This window comes from Balaenoptera physalus, assembly GCF_965194825.1.
Source record: "Balaenoptera physalus genome assembly, chromosome: 6".
Lineage (NCBI taxonomy): Eukaryota > Metazoa > Chordata > Mammalia > Artiodactyla > Balaenopteridae > Balaenoptera > Balaenoptera physalus.
The window spans coordinates 119,339,083-119,358,492 of NC_138885.1; the positions used below are offsets into that span (position 1 = coordinate 119,339,083).

Here is a 19,410-nt window from a genome sequence, read left to right on the forward strand (position 1 = left end):
AGGGGCTCATTCTTCAGAGTTCCATTAGTGCAGCTGTACGATTCATGCTCCACACTCACTCACGAGGCCCCGCTCTAGTGATCAGTTGAAAGGAATGATGTATGCTGTTTATTAGCTCTGAAGAACTTGCAGACATTTTCACCGGGCTGATGACAGGAAGGGGCTTACTGAAGTAGAGACGAGCCAACAAAAGGAGTGGGCACATCACCACGGCAACAAATGGATCCATCGAGAGCCACTGCTATTATCTCTGAGGGGGGAAAACTCTTGAGGCAACAAGGATTCATCTCAAGTAAATAAATAAATAAGCTACATTCGATGGGAAAGGGAATCCCCCCACCCCCACCCCCACCCCGTGCATGGGGCTGTGTCAAAGGGCATAATGCAAGTTTCTGTTCACCTTAAAACCTTACTAGGGTGAGTTGTCGTCACCATGACAGGACAGGATGCACTTTTTAAGCTTAGGAAGGCAGTAAGATTATGTTCCAGCTAGACTAAACCCACTTTACGATACGACCTCTGATAGAGCAGTTGTTGCCCCCGGTGTTAGGAGAGCAGCCCAGAATGTTCAGACCTACCGCCCCTTGCCAGGACAGACTGCACACGCCCACAGAGGGCGAATTCAATGAAGTGGGAAAGTAGAGTGCTGGGAGCAGGCTTCTGCTATATGACCATATCCAGCCATTTGCTTGCCAAATGTTTAAGTAAATAAATATAAAGTTAGAGTAAATCTTACCACTTTTCACAGCAATCACTTTAGAGAGTTGATTAGATAAAAATGATAAATACCCAAACAAACATGCAAGTGGCTTATTTTACCATACATTTGGTTTCTTGGTTTTCAAGTGTTAATATTTTATCCATTGGATAAATCAACAAATGCTCCATGTTCTCCTGTATGGAGAGCAGAGTATGAGCAGAAATGAGGTTTCTCATTTGTTGAACTTTAAACCTAACTGAACCTACTTCCAAAATTAATTTCCTGTTCATACGGCCAGAAGTCTATAGAAATGTAAATCAGATAATGTTTTGATAATCAGCTAATCAGGACTTAATTTACTACAGGAATAAATGCACTTCACTATCCCTTTTATATTTTCTCCACTAATACATTTTAATTGTGTGGAAATACAGTACTTCATAGGATTAACATGTCTATTAATAGAGCTTTAATCACTGAAGAAAAGCATTATGCCTACAGAATATGCATCTTCTGTGTTTTTTGCTGTTTGTAAATGGCTAGGTGGCTGAAGAGCCTACCACTTACAGGCGCAGCAAACTGTCTGAACAGCAGCTGCTCAGTTTAACTTACTCTTTTGAAGGGAAATATATATTTAACAAGACACAGAGATGTTAGAAAGTTTTAAGGAAAAGCTGATAGACAGCAATTTTTCAATTCAGACTCAAAATGAGACCATTACAAATAGTAGTCAACAGCAGAGGGATGAAACAAATGTGTATTAAACACTTTGTTGTAATGCTTTCCAACTCCCAAAGATCATAAACAAAAGCAGCCTATTATAAACATAACTCCTGGTGATTCTCCGTTCTACACAGAAAAGCGTTGTTTAGAATTAGTTTCTTCATAGCTGGACAGTGCCGCCAATGCTCCTGGGCTCAATGTCTATGAACACCCACACGTTTCCCTGCATGTTCTCGGATGTTGTACCTGGAACCAGAGCCCCAGTCAGCTCAGCTGCAGATTCTGAGAAAATTTCAGCTGCCATCATGGCAGGGATGGTGTTCACGATTACAAATTTTCCTTCCTTCAAGGGACCAGTTCAAAGACTGATGATAGTGTTGGTCAACGTCACTTTAGTTTCTGCAACTTCCAAAAGTACTTCTATTCATTTCAAATTCATTATCTGCTGTTCCACTGTTTGCTAAGATTGCTACCAGCAATATCACCACGACCACCTGGTTTACATGATCACCAAAGTGGGCATTTTCACCAAAAGCCACTTTGACAGCTACTGACAGTCACTGGTCCCTTCTCTTAGTCACAGCTTTCCTCGCTTCAGCTGTAAATATGCACTTTGGTAATTGTGAATTATCTAGGGTAAGGGGCAAAGGTAACAAAAACAAACTCTTGCCCCTGCCTGCCATCTTGATCGGCCGCTGCTGTCCAATATAATCAAGAGGTGTCCTTTCACATTTTCCTGAATGCCACCCACAAAGACAGGTTCACTGTCAAGCGGGCACTTCGAGAGTCTGCTGGAATTACCTCTCTGGCTCATCCTGCTTCCCACCCTTGGGGCCCTTCACCAGAGCCAGATTGGAAGCCTGGCGTTTCATGCCAATGTGAGCGTGCCATCTGTGAGGAGAACCTGCCTAGTTAACTCAAGGCCCCACAAAGTGCCGCTGTGTTTGCTGAGTGCCCTGGGTGAGGCCCCAGGGATGCTTCCCGGACGACCTGAGAGGTAGGTGTTTCCTAGCTCAGCAGACTTTAGGGGAGGAGACAGGAACACAGGGATCTGAAACCTTTATATGTGGCTACCTGTACATCATAGTTTCTGTAACAACAGAACCTCAGATAAAAAGGAGAAAAAGACCAGCAAAAGCAAATACACAATGTGTGACTCAGGTTGAAATTATAACCTGTCAGTAGTCTAGAGGCCCTAAGACCTTAACAGTGGCCACTTGCTTCAAAGACCAGGCATGTGCCCCTTAAAAATGGACTGGACCTGGTAGACAGCTTTAAGAAAGCTGTCAAGTTACTTACTGTACCATGTTGCTCTGGTAGTGAGCTTGTAAAATGTTTGGCAAAAACCACCAGAAAAATAATTTCAATTTCTCAAGCAGAATATTACAACAATAACACATCAAGACCTACCAATGAATGAGGGGAAATACAAATTGTTATACTACAGCTAGATAGAAAGAAGGCTGTAATTTTATGTCTATTTCAGCTCTCTGCACAAGGTAACCTTTCTTAAAATGTAACATTTCGTAAAAATGTAAACTTTATGAGAGCAAATGAGGTATTGGAAAATGGTTAGAAAGTTCACGGTAACCTTACAAACTCACATGTCCTCAACTGTAACGTCCTTGAGGATCTGGCAGTCGTCCACATTCCATACAGCCCGATCGTCCCAAAACTCGGAGGCAAGAAGAATGGCTCCCAAAACAATTCTTTTCCAGTTAGTGGGGCAAATGTCGATCTCAGCATAAGTTAAAAGCCTTTCTAAGTAAACCTGCAAAAGTAGAGCACTGATCTTTGATTTTCGTTCAGTTTAAGTGCTGTGATAAGAATTGTTAGGAATGACAGATTTCATCTCTTTTTGACACCCCTTTTATTCCTAGGTTCTACAAAGACTTTGCTCAGCCAAGCCAAGGCCAGAGGCCAGGTCACAGTTGTAAGTCAGATATTTCTGTGAGTCTGATATTTCTACTCTGCCCGTGTGAATTTCCAACCCAATTTTGGTCACAGGAATGAAAGGACATCTCAGCAAAGGGCATTCTAAAGACACGCATTGTATTATTACCTTCCCACTTGTCAAGGGCAGCACATACAGCCCAGTGTCGACTTCAACTGTTCAGTAAATGCTTGAGTGCCTATCACGTGCAATGTTAACTACAAGACTGGTGGTGGTTGCATGGCGATTTTACATAACGCTTGAGTGTGTAAAATTCTGGTAAGACTGAGCACATCTTTACCTTCTCTTCAGAGTCAGTCACCAGTCCTTTTGTGGCATGAACTTGAAGATAAAAACTGGTGGTCAAGAGAGCCTCCCAGTGGCTGCTGCGTGGCACAGCAGGACAGGCAGTACAAAGGGGCTTTACAACTGTCAAGTATTCCCATATTTTAGTGCCTTTTGAAGGAACACACATGCATACAAAGGGTAGTCCTTTTCATAGCCCCAATTTTTCACATCTCCATTATCATTTCATTATTCATTTCTGTCTTACATAATCTGCAGCTTAGTCAATTCTTTTGGTTTTAAGGTGGGAAGACCTGCCTGTGTCTGTATCCCTGGGGCTCCTCTAAACCTGCCGGTTTGTGAGATGATTTCACGGTTTCTTTTACATGTATCAAATGTCTACCCTACAAAGAACTGGATGGAGTTAACAGCTGAGCAAAGATTAGAGAGGTAAGCTGTGATTTGTTGTTACCTCTGTAGAAGAGTGTATATGCCATTTGACAAAAAGAAAAATGTCCAGTTTGAAAGAGTCTGTTTACTCTCTGAAGGGTTATCAGATTGACAGCTCAGATTCGCCCATGCCCTCCAAACTCTACTGTGTTTTCAAACACGGGTATTGAGATTATATGTTCTTAGTGAAATTCGGCTCCCATTCCCCAAAGAACTCAGCACTCTCTAGTACCCTAAGAACGACTCTCCCCGCAAGGTTCAACTCTCTACTTTATGGGACTCATCAGAGGCACTGAAACGACACTGGCAATCTCTCAACTTCCTCTCACCTTTGTACTGGCAAACTTGGTACACGTGCTGATATTCATTTATCCCACTTGCCCTCCTGTCTCGGAGGAAGCGAGATTTCTTTCTTTTCACTGAAGCTAACTCTCCTATGAATGAAGTTGATCCCACCTCACTTCTGCAGAGCACTGTGCCCACAGTTAGTCTCCTTTTGAACAACTTCTCCCTCTCTGTCAGAGGCTTCCTCCAGTGTGAATGCTTCCATGTCCCCAGCCTGTCCCCCACTGCCCCTAGACGGCGTCCTCAGGCCTGAGGCCAGCTCCTCATCTCCCATCCTCTCCTTAACCCACTTCAGTCAGCCTCCTGCTGCTACCACTCTACAGAGACTACTCTTGCCGTGGTCACCGGTGCCTTCACACAAACAACCCAGAGCTCTTCGTCCCAGAGCTCCACTCCCCAGGCCTTCCCTCATAAATGAAAGAGCACTGCCACACGCCCAGTCGCTGAGACCAAAAACCTGCACTTGAGTGTATCCTGCTCCAATCTGTTAGGACTTCTTGTTATCTCTACCTTCACTGGTACCCTGACCGCTTTTCTGTCTGTCACTTCTGACTTGTATCGCTGCCACTGCCTAACTTCTCTGCCTCCCAACAGACTACAGTCTGTTCTCCCCAAAGCAGCCAGGAGAGCCTCTTAAATTAAGAGTACTTTATGCGCCTGCTCCAGATCTGCCAGAGGCTTCCCATCAAACAAATACCTTCTTCCCGTGGCCTGCAAGTTACGAGGCCCTGTGCGGTACGGCCTTGTCCTTCCGTGACCTCATCACCTATGCTCTTTCCCTCATTCCCCGCTCGGATCACAATGGCCACCTTGCTTTTCCTTGAACACACAGAACAAGTTCCTGTCTCAGAGCCTTGCACTTGTCCCCTCTGCCCGTAATGCCAGCGTACCTGATCTTCCTCAGTTCAGCCAGGTCCTGGGTTCAAACATTACCTCTTTAAAGAGGCTCTTCCTGAGCTTTCTAGTAAGCCCCTCTAATCACTTTATCCCTTTACCTTGCTTTCTCTTCATGGTTTTTACCACCACTTGAAATAGTCATCTTTTAAAAAACACTCATTAAAAAAAAACACTTATACTTTGCTATACACCTGAAACTAACACAACACTGTAAATCAACTGTACTCCGATAAAAAAAAAAAAAAAAAAAAATTTACGTCTTCCACACTTGCTCCATAAAGGCGAGAACTTTATTTATCCAACTTGTTCTCTCCTCCACCCCCCACATGTAGAAAAGTGACACAGAGTAGGTATTCAGTGACATGGTATTTATGACATGAGCAACTTCTTGGTAGCATTTAGCGTTTGGACCATACTCTCCTTCTTGAACCTCTCCTGGTGTCTCTTAGGGTTCTCTGCTGGGTTTCCTACCACTGTAGCCACTCCTCTGGGGATCTGTCCCTTAAGTGCTGACAGTCTCTAGTAGGATCTATCTTCTACCCACTTTTTATTTTACATACTTTCTCTGCATTTTAACAGCTACACTTAATTCCCTCCCTCTAGCTCAGATTCATGCTCCAATCCCATATATTCAAATGATTACTAGACACTGCCATTCTGCTGTCTCGCAGGTACATCAAGCTTAACTTGGCTACAAAGAAATGCCCCTCTTCCAACCCAAATACTCTCCTTCCTGCATTTCCTAGCTCTCCATATGCAAGCACCATTCCTGCCTCTCTCAAGCATGTGCTAAGCACTCCAAGTGGCCTGTAGCGCCAAGAAAAGGCCTGTGTCTGATCCAGTACCCACTGAGGGGTCTCTTTTCAAAAGGACAAGCCTCCTGTCCTAAATTCTGCCTTGATAGGAGCAGGCAGTGAGTGGCCTAAGTATTCCTTCCCTGCAGACCACGCAGCTGACTTTCCCCCCTACAGGTTTGCTATAGGGAGGAGTAAAACAATCCCAACTACCTCTCACTTGAATATGATTTATTATTCAAATGATAAAATCTTACCATAGGAATTAGGAATGGATGACAAAAAGGTCCTTACACAGCTGTAGCTTAGCAGGCTAACTAGAGTAAAGCCTTCTGAAGTCCTACTGGCACCCTAGTCCTGGGCAACTTCACATGCAGGCAATAAGAGGACAGCAGGGATGGTTAACACCATTATCCATTATCCAAGGAACAGAGAACTGAGGGCAGTAGTTCTCAGTCAGGACACACATCAGAACTGCCTAGGCAGTGCAGTCTGGGACTCAGCTTCAAACTGCCCGGAACCTGTTTCTGCCTGTGGACCAGAGCGCTCAGTGATTGCCCCGCCCCACCACCACCACACGCGTCGTCTGTGTGTGCGTGTGTGCACTGTGCGTGCGTGTGTCCCCTCAGGTGTGGAAGGAGAAACCAGAAATCTCTCCTGCTGCCTTTAATAGCAATTGTTTTGTGATGAGAAAAGCAATGGCAACGTTTTAAATCATAATGATGATTAAAGCTCAAATGTGTATACTTTACTTTCTTTTGATAGGTTTCTCTGAATAAAGTTCTAATGATCGTTTCAGGAACCTACTTTCATTTGGGAAAAACAGGACCATACCATGTGTACAAGACAGAAATTTCTACAGATGCTTTATGAAAGAAAAAATATCTTACCAAAGTTACTACTGCACCTTCAGCAGTTAGCTGTGCGGCACTAGAAAGAGTATGAACAAATCCGTAAATGAATTTGTGTTCAGGATCATGCTCGAAGTATTCCTCTGGAATCTTTTCTCGCTGAAGGGAGAAAAAATGCAATTTAAGTATCCACGGAAGAAAAATACTTAAAAGTACCCTTAAGATAGCAGTCTTCACACTTGGGCCCACGTGCCCCTTAAAATAATTCTGATTGGGTGACATGTCTTGTAGTCTTTTAAATCTAAACAATGGGATCCTAAAATACCACAGTGATCCAGTACTCACCACCATTCATTAAAGAAAAATACAGGCACAACCGCAGAAAATTTATGTATTTCCACGTTCCTCCCCACAGAATTCTAACCAAATGTAAACTATTGGGTTGGCCAAAAAGTTCATTTGGTTTTAAGTAAAAATAAAAGACACAGTTTTCATTTTCACCAAGCATTTTATTGAACAATATATTCACTAACCAAACAAACTTTTTGGCCAACCCAATACTTTTAGGCTCAAAAGTCTTGCTGATCACCATATGTCATACTTTTCTGTAGTCAACTTTGAAAACACATTTCCAGTGTCCTGTAACCATAAGGCTCTAAGAATGTGCTGTCCTGTACAGCAGTCGCCAGCCACGTGTGGCCACAGAGCACCCGGAGAAGTGAATTTTAAAACTTTGTCATTTTAATTCGTTTAAAATGTAAACAGTTTTCTAATTTTCTTCTTAGAGGCCTTATCATATTAGGTTTATTTACAAATATTTATATTGTTTGATGCTATGGAACATCATCCTTTAAAAAGATACATTTTCTGTTACTTGGGTATGTTTACTTACCTGCTCACTATTCACACAAAGTGCAACTCGGTTCATATCCATCAACCCCTTATACAACACGCCTTCGGGAAAATGACTAGACACAACATGGCGTGGGGAAGAAGACTTAAAGGAAGATGAATTTGACTTCGAGCTGGAGGAAGTAATTTTCTTCTAGTAATTAATTTCAAAGCAAATCAGCATGAAATAAACACAACTGTATAAGAGAAAAATACCACTTCAATAAAACTGACACTTACTGTGAGTGGATGTAATCTCTCATCAAAAATATCCAAGGATCTATCTGCAACTCTATAAAATAAGAATGTGCATTTAAAAAATTAATTCAGGACTTACTATCTTAGTAAAATATCGGCTAGGAGTAGAGAGAGGGGTAGAGGAAGCTTAACCGTCAACGAAGCAAACAGTTTTATAAATTCTTCTCCTGGATTCCACCCTTAGAAAGGTTTCCTGACCTATTTTTACTCAGCACATCAAGTTCTGTGAAACCTTGTCTACAACAACCAGCCAGAGTTGCCTCTATAAGCACTGACCCTCCCTAACAGGCAATGCTAGTAAACCAATATATTTTCACCCCTCTAACCTCACACTGGAATATGCAAGAACATTTTATGAAGCAGTGGTGGTGGGCAATAAATTCTTCTCACTTCAATCAATGTGAATATGAGATTCATGGTTTTTTCCCGTTTTTTTCTCTTTAGTTCTTTATATCCTTATTGTGTATTTCTTCTTGTCTCTTTTAAATAGTTTGAGTTAAAAATGTAATTGTCTTTTTATTTTAAAAGAAACCAGGCTTTTTAATTTAAAATTTCACCACACTAATACACTGCGCTCATTTGAACAGCGGTTCTCTAAATGTGGTCTGCAGGCCTCTGGGATTCTCCCCTATCCCCTCCTTCAGGAGGCCCAAGAGGTCAAAACTGCTTTTATAAGAATACTAAGACACTACCTGCCCTTCACATTGTGTGACATTTGCTATGGATGTATAAAAGCAAAAGTGGGTAAAACTGCTGGTTTCTGAGCATGAATCAAGGCAGTGGTACCAAACTGAATTAGAAGTCATTCAATTATTCACTGCCACTTGCAGTTAAAAAATCTGCTTGAAGAACATCCTTGATAAAAGAGTAAAAATTAATAGTGTTCTTAAACCTTGGTCCTTCTTTTTAATATTCTGAATAAGTGGAAAGTATGCATTAAGCACTTTTACATACTGAAATATGGCTGTGTTAAGGAAAAGCACTTGTGACTTGGCGGTAAGTCATTTTTTTCATAGAACACCATCTTTATTTGAAACACTTTTTTCATCGAACACCATCGTTATTTGAATGTACAACTGACACAGTCATTCTTTCAAAAATGAACAAAGTGAGCCTGTCACTTCAAGGAAAATAACTCTAAAGTTATTTGTTGCCAATGATAAAATTCAAGCCATCAAGCTAAAAATATCAGGAGTTTTGGAAAACTTCTACCTTCGATTGTGAACTTGACAACTTCTCAACACTTAAAAGACTTTTCTGGTAAGACTGGTGGTGATACTAACAAAAGTGAGTTTTTGACACTGTCTAAAGAAATGTGAACCAATACTTTCCAAATGACCAATGTATAATATTATAAAGTCAGGTACAGGTAAAAAGATCTACTCAGTATGCATGACAGATCAATGGGTATTAATTTAACATAGTATTTATTACAAGTTCATTGATATGATTTAGAATTCCATTTTAACTAATTTAAGAAACTAGCACATGCAGACTTTTGGTACAGTATCAAAGAATATACCAAATTATCTGAAGGCTTTAAAAATACACCTTTTTCCAACTATATATCTGCAAGCGGCTGGATCTTCTTCATATTGTTTCTTCAAAACAAATGACTGAAGACAGAATAGATATGAGAATCAGCTGTCTTCTATTGAGGAGATACTTTTCTCTCAATATTTTTTGTTGTGGAAAATAGTTATTTTTCATTAAAAAAAAAATGACTTATGTTGAACACTGGGGTTCCCAATCAGGGGTGATTTCGTCCCCCAGGGGACTTCTGGCCATGGCTGGAGACAGTTTTGGTTGTCGTAATGTGGAGGGAAGAAGGTGCTACTGGCATCTAGTGAGTAGAGGCCAAGGGTGCTGCTATATATCCTATAACACACAGGACGACACCCCACAACAAAGCATTATCTAGCTCAAAATTTCAGTAGTGCTAAGGCACACCCTGTTTTAATATACAATGAATTTAATTTTTTAAATTCTCAATTTCAATTTCTAATACAGTAAATTATCAATATAACCCATATAAACAAATACTCTTTGGGATGCTCAGTAACCTAAGAATTAAGGGTCCTAAGAGAAAAATAAATGATTCACTTCTATATTGTAATAAAAGCACTCTAATAATAAAAGCTTATGCCAGTAACATCTATAGTTATTACCTAACACTAAACTTGATACCTTGTAAATTAATTAGCTGGAATAACAAGATAGGTTTCAAAAGAGCTCACCTGTTCTTGATGTGGTAATATATTGCTAAGGTCATACTGTGGAGGAAAAAAAATACATTGTCATCACTGATTTTTATCATATCAGGCCTGAAGACATTTTTAAAAAGGGGTTAGCAAGGAGGGAAGACCTTCCAGAGGCCCAGTGGCCCCGAAATCCTCGAATTCAGAACAGTACCACATGGGTGCTTTCCCCCTTGTTTTAGGTTCTTCAGCTTTTAGCAAAATTAGGAGACCCAAAATGCTAGATATGCTGTTAGAAGGCATGTTTTGGTTGATTATTATAATATATAAATTATTACATATGTCCCCTGTCATTTGTCCTTCTACCCACAAAACCTTCTGTCCTGTACAAGTTATATCTATCTATACACATGCTTAAATTTAAGCCATATAGTAGTTTGTGTGTGGGGGTGTGTGTGTGTGTGTGTGGTTGTTTTGTTAGCCCCTGCATTTCAGTTGATTTAGTTCGCTATCCACCTACCCATCCGTTTTCCATTATTTCCCTAAAAGTAAATAATAAAAGTGCTCTATACCAAAATGATTTCAAATCACTTTTACATAATTATTAGAAAATTTAATAGCAAAATTTTATAGCCACAAAACTGATGATAGGTCTAGCTATCCTGAAATAAGCAGTGCTAATAAGACAGCATAATACTACACAGTATCCTATTAATGACAGGTATTTCCAAATTATTTTAAATAAAGTATTAACGAACAGATAGATACAAGTCCTTAGGTAGTCTTTTTTAAGTTACTATATTCCTAAGTTATTCACAGATGTTGTATATTAGGCAACAAAGGGGTTCTCTGGTTAAGTTATATGCTCCCCTTTGTTCTCAGTGTCTAAAATGAAACTCAAAATAATTGAGGGAAGGCAAATCTGAATTTTAGAATAGGTCTATAGAATCTTAGCACTTGTATAAAGGCCTGTAACACCGTTAGCATCAAAGATGGATACTTCTATAGTGCTTCAAAGTTTCATCTTCAAATTGATTTTAAAATCACAGCATTAGAAGTTTTATGATGGAAAGGACCACTGAACCGTAGATGACATTTAATTAAACAACCCATTTTACAGATAAGGGAACCAAGGCTTAAAACTGACTTACCTAAGGTCCCACTAATTATCAGAAGCAGTTCTCTTTCTCCTGCCCTCTAACCAAATAGTGGCTCCCAAGCTCAGCTGCACACTGGGATCATCTGAGAAGCTTTAAAAACTGCCTGGCTTCTGCTTCAAGATGTTCTGATTTAACCGGCACTGGGTATGACTTGGGCATCAGGACTGTTTTTAAAGAGCCCCAGATGACTGCAGCGTGCAGCAAAGTTTAGGGATGAATGAGTTAGGGTTAAGATCGGAGAATCACTCGGGATGCTTTTGTCCATATAATCATGCTTCACATCATTCCCCATCTTGTCAACAGGTGTGTGTGCGTGGGTGAGAGAGAGACAGACAGACAGACAGACACACAGACACTGTGTCTTGGAGGCGGGGGCAGGCGGGTGGACTTTGTGCATCCAGAAACATATATCTTGAAAAGTTGCATAAGTGATTCTAATAAGGCTCACCTACCCCACTGAGAACAACTACCCCACTGAAAAGTAACCCCATGATAAACATTTTCAAAATCATTCCTAAAAGCCAATTGGCCCTATTAATTTTCTCAGTAAACCTTTATTTCACCAATAATGAATGTGATGAATGATCATTTCTAAAACTTCATGAGAGCAAATTAAAATTGACTGTACTTCCAAAAATTAGACTAGGTCGGGAAAAAAAAGGATGAAACCTTCTTGTCTGAGCAAGGTTAATCTTTTTTTTTTTTTTTTAATTTTATTTAATTTTACTTAATTTGGGCTGCATGGGGTCTTTGTTACTGCGCGCGGGCTTTCTCTAGTTGCCAAGAGCGGGGGCTGCTCTTTGTCGTGGTGCGCGGCCTTCTCACTGTGGTGGCTTCTCTTGTTGCACGGCACGGGCTCTAGGTGCGTGGGCTTCAGTAGTTGTGGCACACGGGCTCAGTAGTTGTGGCTCGCGGGCTCTATGGCACAGGCTCAGTAGTTGTGGCGCACGGGTTTAATTGCTCTGCGGCATGTGGGATCTTCCCAGACCAGGGCTCGAACCTGTGTCCCCTGCGTTGGCAGGCAGATTCTTAAACCACTACACCACCAGGGAAGTCCCTGAGCAAGGTTTACTTTCAAAGTACTTTTGAATTATATACTGGACATCAGACTCTTTTGAATTCAAAAGAAGCTGCGACTCTAGCCAAAGTAGAGTGGTTTTTGTACCCACAGATTCAGTGTCTTGGCTGAATAAAAACATTCAGTGATTATGTGATAAGTGCCCAAACTCAGGACTTTAGAGATGGGGCTCAATTTTTGCTGAAACATGACTTGACTGCAACTATTATTGTAAGCACAAGAGGAAAGTTACATTATTATGACTGTGAACTTGCTGTCTTTAATTAAAGTAGAAGTTACTGATAATTTAAATAGCTAAAAAAAAAGCTGGCACATTAAAAACCAATTAAAAATACAATTAGCTTATAAAATTAAGACAACAAATAAAATTAAGGATAAGGACATTAATATTTTCAAATAGCATTTCCCAAACTGTGTTCTGGAAAATCAACATTCATATCCTAAGGAGATGTTAATGTTTCGTGGACAACCGCGAGGGAGGAGGCAAGAAGCTCTGCATCCCGTTTGGTTTTTTTCTCTTAAATAAGCTTGAAAGGTTCATCATTAGGGTGTTTTGAAAGTGCATCTCCAATTGTGGACTATGAGGTGCTCCCAGAAATTAAAGAATGGTTTCCATCATCATGACACTGTTCGTGTCTCCTTAAGTATAAGCCTGACCACAGCCATGTTTCCGAAACCTCACCTCTTTTATTGTTCTCTGCTGTGATTGATACAGTGTGTTGGAGATATATATATATAAACAAAACTTAAATGTGTCTATTAAGTTAAAACCTCAGTTGAACAAATTTCATCTACAAAGAAATTAAGCTTGAGTGTGTATTTCTTAAGACTGGTTTGATATATTCTCCCCCTCTTTGGGGGACAGGAAGGAGAAGTAAAATTTCATACAGAAAGAGTGCAGGAAAAAAAAAAAAGCACAGTGGGATAAATCTGACAAACTCCAATTAAATTTAAATGCAGATTCGCTTTGGTGCCAGCAGGGGACAAGCTGTTCCTTCTTCTAAGAGCAGCTTCCAAAGTAGTGCACGTTGTTTGAGGACTACAACTCATACAGTAATAATTGTCTCTAGAAACAGCCAATCAAAAGCACCTCTCTTTCTCACTGTGTTCAACAATGGCTTAGCAACAGAAACGCGTCAAATAAAGATTTATACTTTTTCTGGGATTTCTTATTTGCTAACTGGCTTTCCCTTCTATCATGCGCTCTAAGATTAAAATGGAAACTGAAAATTCATATTTAGGTCCTTGAAATCAATCTATAGTTGACACCAGTTTTTTAACCTGATCACTGAAAAGGACAATTCAAATGAATGAACTTATGTATGGCTAGGATGCTTTTAGCGATAAGGGGGTCTGTCACTCAGCCCTTGGCAACCTACTTGTACTCACCATTTTACTGTGGTTCTAAGATTAGGCTGGCTGACCGTGCTGTCATCTAGAAATATTGTTGAGCATGAGCTATACTTTTTAGTAAGCTGCCCTGGAGATACCTGAAGGGGAAGGGAAATAGAAGAAAATGTCACAGTAAGTTAAACCTATCAAGTGTGTGTTTTTCCTCGGTTAAAATGTCAAACGATAAAGCATTAAGATTTTTCTTACACTCCATGAACTGCCTGAGTGTGATATCATGTGCAGCTCTATGGGAAACCTCTATACTCTGACTTCCACAGACGAGCTTTGAGAAATGGGTTATAAAATGCTGCCTTGATATAGTACCTATAATCAAACCTGGCAAGCACCTATTATAAATTACCTTTATAATAATGTAAAAAGTTTAGAATAAGATTTCAGGGTTTTTTCCTTAAGCAATGAAATGCAGCTGAGATTTCCTATTTCTATTCATTTACTACAATAAAACGTAATGCTTTATATAATACCGATGTAGGAGCATTTCACTGCAGTAAATGAACACCAATAATAAATGTTCAGGAGACAGTGTGACGAAACAAACGTTTTCCAATCAGAGGCTGGGCATGCCAGGGCTGCTCTATCACTAAAAAGCTGGGGGCCATAAGTCTCTCTGGGCCTCAATTTCCTTATCTGGAGGACAAAAAGGTACTGCTTAAAGATTCTCTCGCATCCAAAAAAAACGGATAAAACAACTCTGAGAATTTAACTTCTCACTTCATGTTTAAGTAAGACTGCCATTACATTACTCAAGTGAGAACCTCAGAGAATACTTGCCATTCATTTCAAAATTGTACTAATTCTGTTCTACGTGTTATTTGACACTCCTGCCTCACCCATGCTGCTCTCTGCCTGCAATGCCTTTTTCTTCCTCCTGTCCCAGCAAGCTTGACCCCATCTGCCTCTAGGATCCCTTTGCCAGCAGGCACACCACAAAACTTCTCACTTTCTGCACACTCACACATCTAATTTACCAACTGTTCCATGGTCTCAGCTGCTTGCATAGTACCACCCTCTTAAGTAAACAAGCTTCTCCAGGTTAGGAAGATTCTTCTCCTACCTCCAGCTACTGAGCACAGAATCTGGGACAAATTAGGATTCGACAAGTGTTTGAGAAATTATTTAAGATCAGTTACAACTGGAGGTAAATCTTACTAAAGGTACAAATTCGTGAGAATTTATCTACAGTGGTGTTGGATAGGTGACAAAGAACTTTTTGAGACCCTCTAGAGAATGAACTATCTTTAAAACACTTTAGAAGTATCCATTTATTTGTGAAGAGCCCATGAACACGGCAATAGTCAAATACTAAAATGGCCTAAACTATGTTAGGACAACTCTGTTCCTTAAAGTAAGGCCAATAACCAAATCCCAATCACTGAAAGCCACTGGAAGGAAGAGTAGCATTCTTTAATACCACAGAATACGAACAATTTTAAAGCTGGGTTTTGGTTTTGGTTTTTGTTTGTTTACTAATTCAGATGAGCCTTCCTTCCTCCTATTAATATAAAATAGTTTTCACCATGCTGTCACACTCTCCCATCAATGTCCTCCACAAATACATGAAAGGTGAGGCAGGGAGAAAATCTAGTTGATGCTTTTTAAAATACAGAGCATTTAAATAAAAATTGCCAGTATCCAATAATCAGAAATATCCAAATGGCATATATAAAACACCATTTTGCTTGTTTCAGATGCTTTATGCAAAGCCACTTATTCCTTATTAACAAAAAGTTCTAGATGTAACATATTTGAAACAGTATCACTATTTGGAAGACTAATTTCTCCTTCAAGCTAGAAATGTTTTAAACTAAAACTCTGATATGGTCCTTAAGCTATTTGGTTAATGTGTAATTTTAGAATCTCAAAAAACAGATACAGCATGAAAAATGAAAATTCACTCATTCAAATACTTTGATTCTAAACGAAGCAGGTTATCTTTTAAGGTCACTACTATTAGGGTATAATATGACATACACTACACGTAATAAAAGTCAATTCTGACCAAAAATCTATATATATGAGGGGAATAAAAATAGTAAGGAAATGTACCAAAATATAGACTAGTTGGTAGAGCTTTGGGTGCTATTTATCCTGTTTTCCTCTATTAAAAACTTTTTTTTCTATTATGAATGTATATTGATTTGTCTTTGGAAATATTACTGCTAAAACATTTAAAATTTTTAATTAGATGTGCTCTATAATCCTATGGGGGCTCATTTAAGTTGTATCAGCAACTTACAGTCTACTGGCTCGATCCTACAAAAGAAACACTTCCACAGGCCTACTCCTGAAACTATTCAAACTTTCCAGCATCTAGTGTTCACTAAAGGATGGCAGAATTGAAGCCTCTGAGCAAAGCCTAGATATGTTAGCTGCCAGCAGATTACTTTCCTCTCATCTTGCTTGAAAATTTAAGATAACTGTCCCTTATGATTAAAGCTTTACCATTGCTGGCTCACAACCTCAATAAACTGCACTGACACACATAAGGGTATAAAATGCAAATACAAAAAAAAAAAAAAACAAGTAGCAAAAAACACTACTGACAGTTTAATGTTCATAGGTATTATTTCAATTGGTCACTGAAGAAGAGTATTTATCTTCATTCAGCACTAAGGACAAAATACATGGACTTTTACAATCTTTATAAGGGGAAAGGTTGCTTAGTAGACTGCAGGTTTAATGGTGAAGACTAGAAAATAATCATACCTAGGAGGCTAGTAAGTAACAACCCTCAAAGCTTATCATTAAAGGTCAAGTACCTGTTGAAATCCTGCCCCCACCCAATGACTCTTCCCATTGTGCCTACTGCCTCTGATTTTAACCCATTAAAAGAATAAAGCTGGAGAGAGCGAGAGTACGAAGTGCGGCAACCCGAGTCATGGCAGGACAGGCATTTAGAAAGTTTCTTCCCCTCTTTGACCGAGTATTAGTTGAAAGAAGTGCACCCGAAGTTGTAACCAAAGGAGGCATTATGCTTCCAGAAAAATCGCAAGGAAAAGTATTGCAAGCAATGGTAGTAGCTGTTGGATCAGGCTCTAAAGGAAAGGGTGGAGAGATTCAACCAGTTAGTGTGAAAGTTGGAGATAAAGTTCTTCTCCCAGAATATGGAGGCACCAAAGTAGTTCTAGATGACAAGGATTATTTCTTATTTAGAGATGGTGACATTCTTGGAAAATATGTCGACTAAAATAAGTCACTATTGAAATGGCATCACGTGAAGCTGCCCGTTCCCCCAATGGCATCACGTGAAGCTGCCACTGAAGTTCTGAAATCTTTCATCCTGTAAATAATTTCCGTGTTTCTTTTATAATAAAGTAATGATATCCAAACTAATGATATTCATTGTCTCTGAAATTTCGTTTTCTCTGTATTGATTTAAACATTCCCAAATAAAAGTATATAAATGAAAAAAAAAAAAAAAGAGAGAGAGAATAAAGCTGAAGTTCACTTTTTTCTTCCCCCTTTTCACAAGTTTTGGATACGTTTATTAAGAATCAATGACTTTCACTGAAAAGTCTGTAATACTCCATCTATGTTGCACATTAATGGACAATATGGTAGGGTGAGTGGTTTGAATAGAATTCATACTCAAGGCCTTAGTAGAAAAGTATAATATTCTAATTATAGGTATAATCAAAAATATTGTCTGAATTAATATCGTTAATTATATTGCATTAAACTTCAAACTCAGAACCTATATTCAAAGAATAAATCTAAGTTTGAGTAGACTGACCACAAATCTATTTCCTCTCCCCCTTCTTTCAGATATCATCTCATTAGAATTAAAGGCATTTTTTAAAAAAGCTATACATAAGACAGGATAAACAGCAGATGATTTTTAATGTTTGAAAGGTGAAAAGACTAGATAAAGGAGTGGTAACTGACATGGCAGAACAGAGGAAGCACAACCTTGGTACCTACAGAGGCTGACTAGGACAGGAACAAGAAAACCAGTTTGTCTTACAGAACCCAAGGCAGGCTCAGAGTTCAGAGGCGTGGTCCCCAAATCCTTGCAGTGAGGCCCATCAGTTAACGAGTTGTCCAAGTGATGCTTCCAATTAGATCTTAACAGACAGCCAAGGACCATCACACGTTTGAGGGAAGCCCCCAACAAGTAAGAGATCAAAACAGGAAGAAGGAATGGGACTTCCCTGGTGGCGCAGTGGTTAAGAATCCGCCTGCCAATGCAGGGGACACGGGTTCGAGCCCTGGCCCAGAAAGATCCCACATACCACAGAGCAACTGAGCCCATGCACCACAACTACTGAGCCTGCGCTCTAGAGCCCATGAGCCGCAACTACTGAAGCCCGCACGCCCTAGAGCCTGTGCTCCGCAACAAGAGAAGCCACTGCAATGAGAAGCCCACGCACCCAGCAAAGAGTAGGCCCAGCTCACCGCAACCAGAGAAAGCCCACGTGCAGAAACCAAGACCCAATGCAGCCAAAAAATAAATAAATAAAATAAAATATAAGGACGCTTTAAAAAAAAACAAAACAAAACGGGAAGAAGGAATTGATGGGAGTGATAAAAACTCAGGAGCAAATGAAAACTTGAAATTGCATCAGTGAAAAAAAGAATGACAGGATATAAGAGAACTCTATAAATTGAAAATAAGGTAGACAAAACAATATATTCAATAGAAGGATTAGAGCACCGTCAAGGAAATCTCCAGGAAGCAGGACAAAAAGACAAAATGCAAAGCAGGAGGGGAAAAAAGTTAGCGATCTGGTAAGTCTAAGACTTCCAACATCTGAATAATAGGAACCTGGAAGAAAAAAACAGAATATCAAAGAAACACACCAAAAAGGTCTATACCAAACCAAATTATGAAATTTCAAAATCCCAGGGAGAGGGAAGGTACTAAAAGGTTCCCGAGAAGGAAGGGATGGGGGAAAATGACTAAAATCGGTCATGTACAATGTACCATACAATGTCAACAGGTTTAAGAGCAACAGTGTAAATGAGAAGATGAGAGGGAAATGTCTTTAGAACGGCAAAAATTAGTTTCAACTGAGAATTCTATACTTTATCAAATAGAAGGAGTTTCAGAGAGGCTAGATCTCTCTAAACTTTCTGCCCATGTGCCCTTTTCCCAGGAAAATGTGCTCCAGTAAAACAAGGAAGTATAACAAGACAAGAGGGAAACAGAATCTAGGACATAGGGGATCCAACATAAGAGAGCAGAGTTATGTGAGATCCCAGATGACTTCACACAGATATCCCAGGAAAAGAGGCATAGAGCAGGCCTAGGGGAACACTAGTCTATATGGGAGTAGGAAGACAAAAGATTGGGGCAAAGTGTCTCCAAGAAAAAAATGGAACAGATGTGGCTTAGTAGACGGAAAATAGTTTTCATAGGCATGTGACAAATGTTAAAACATTTGGGGAAAAAAATAGCTGTTAGAAAACAGGCAAGTGAATATAGTCAGGAAAT

At 39.8% G+C, this 19,410-nt stretch overlaps 3 protein-coding genes and 1 long non-coding RNA gene across 4 annotated transcripts in view; 2 read left to right on the top strand and 2 right to left on the bottom strand.

Annotated features, from left to right (window-relative positions):
* Positions 1-19,410, top strand: part of LOC309662885 (putative hydrolase PNKD) — a 751,075-nt gene that overhangs the window by 598,324 nt on the left and 133,341 nt on the right. The window lies entirely within an intron of this gene.
* LOC309662890 (cyclin-Y-like protein 1) overlaps positions 1-19,410 on the bottom strand; it is a 187,288-nt gene that overhangs the window by 2,883 nt on the left and 164,995 nt on the right. The window lies entirely within an intron of this gene.
* LOC309662938 (cyclin-Y-like protein 1) overlaps positions 1-19,410 on the bottom strand; it is a gene marked incomplete at its 5' end in the record, with an annotated part of 72,908 nt that overhangs the window by 2,883 nt on the left and 50,615 nt on the right. The window contains 3 exons of the mRNA XM_082466138.1: positions 3,028-3,194; positions 7,018-7,137; positions 8,110-8,161. Of these exons, the coding sequence (XP_082322264.1) occupies positions 3,028-3,194; positions 7,018-7,137; positions 8,110-8,161 (339 nt within the window). The remainder of the gene's footprint in view (positions 1-3,027; positions 3,195-7,017; positions 7,138-8,109; positions 8,162-19,410) is intronic.
* Positions 3,239-7,003, top strand: LOC309662895. Its single transcript, XR_014265047.1, has 3 exons — positions 3,239-3,792; positions 4,054-4,091; positions 6,927-7,003. It is a non-coding gene; the product is annotated as an uncharacterized lncRNA (long non-coding RNA).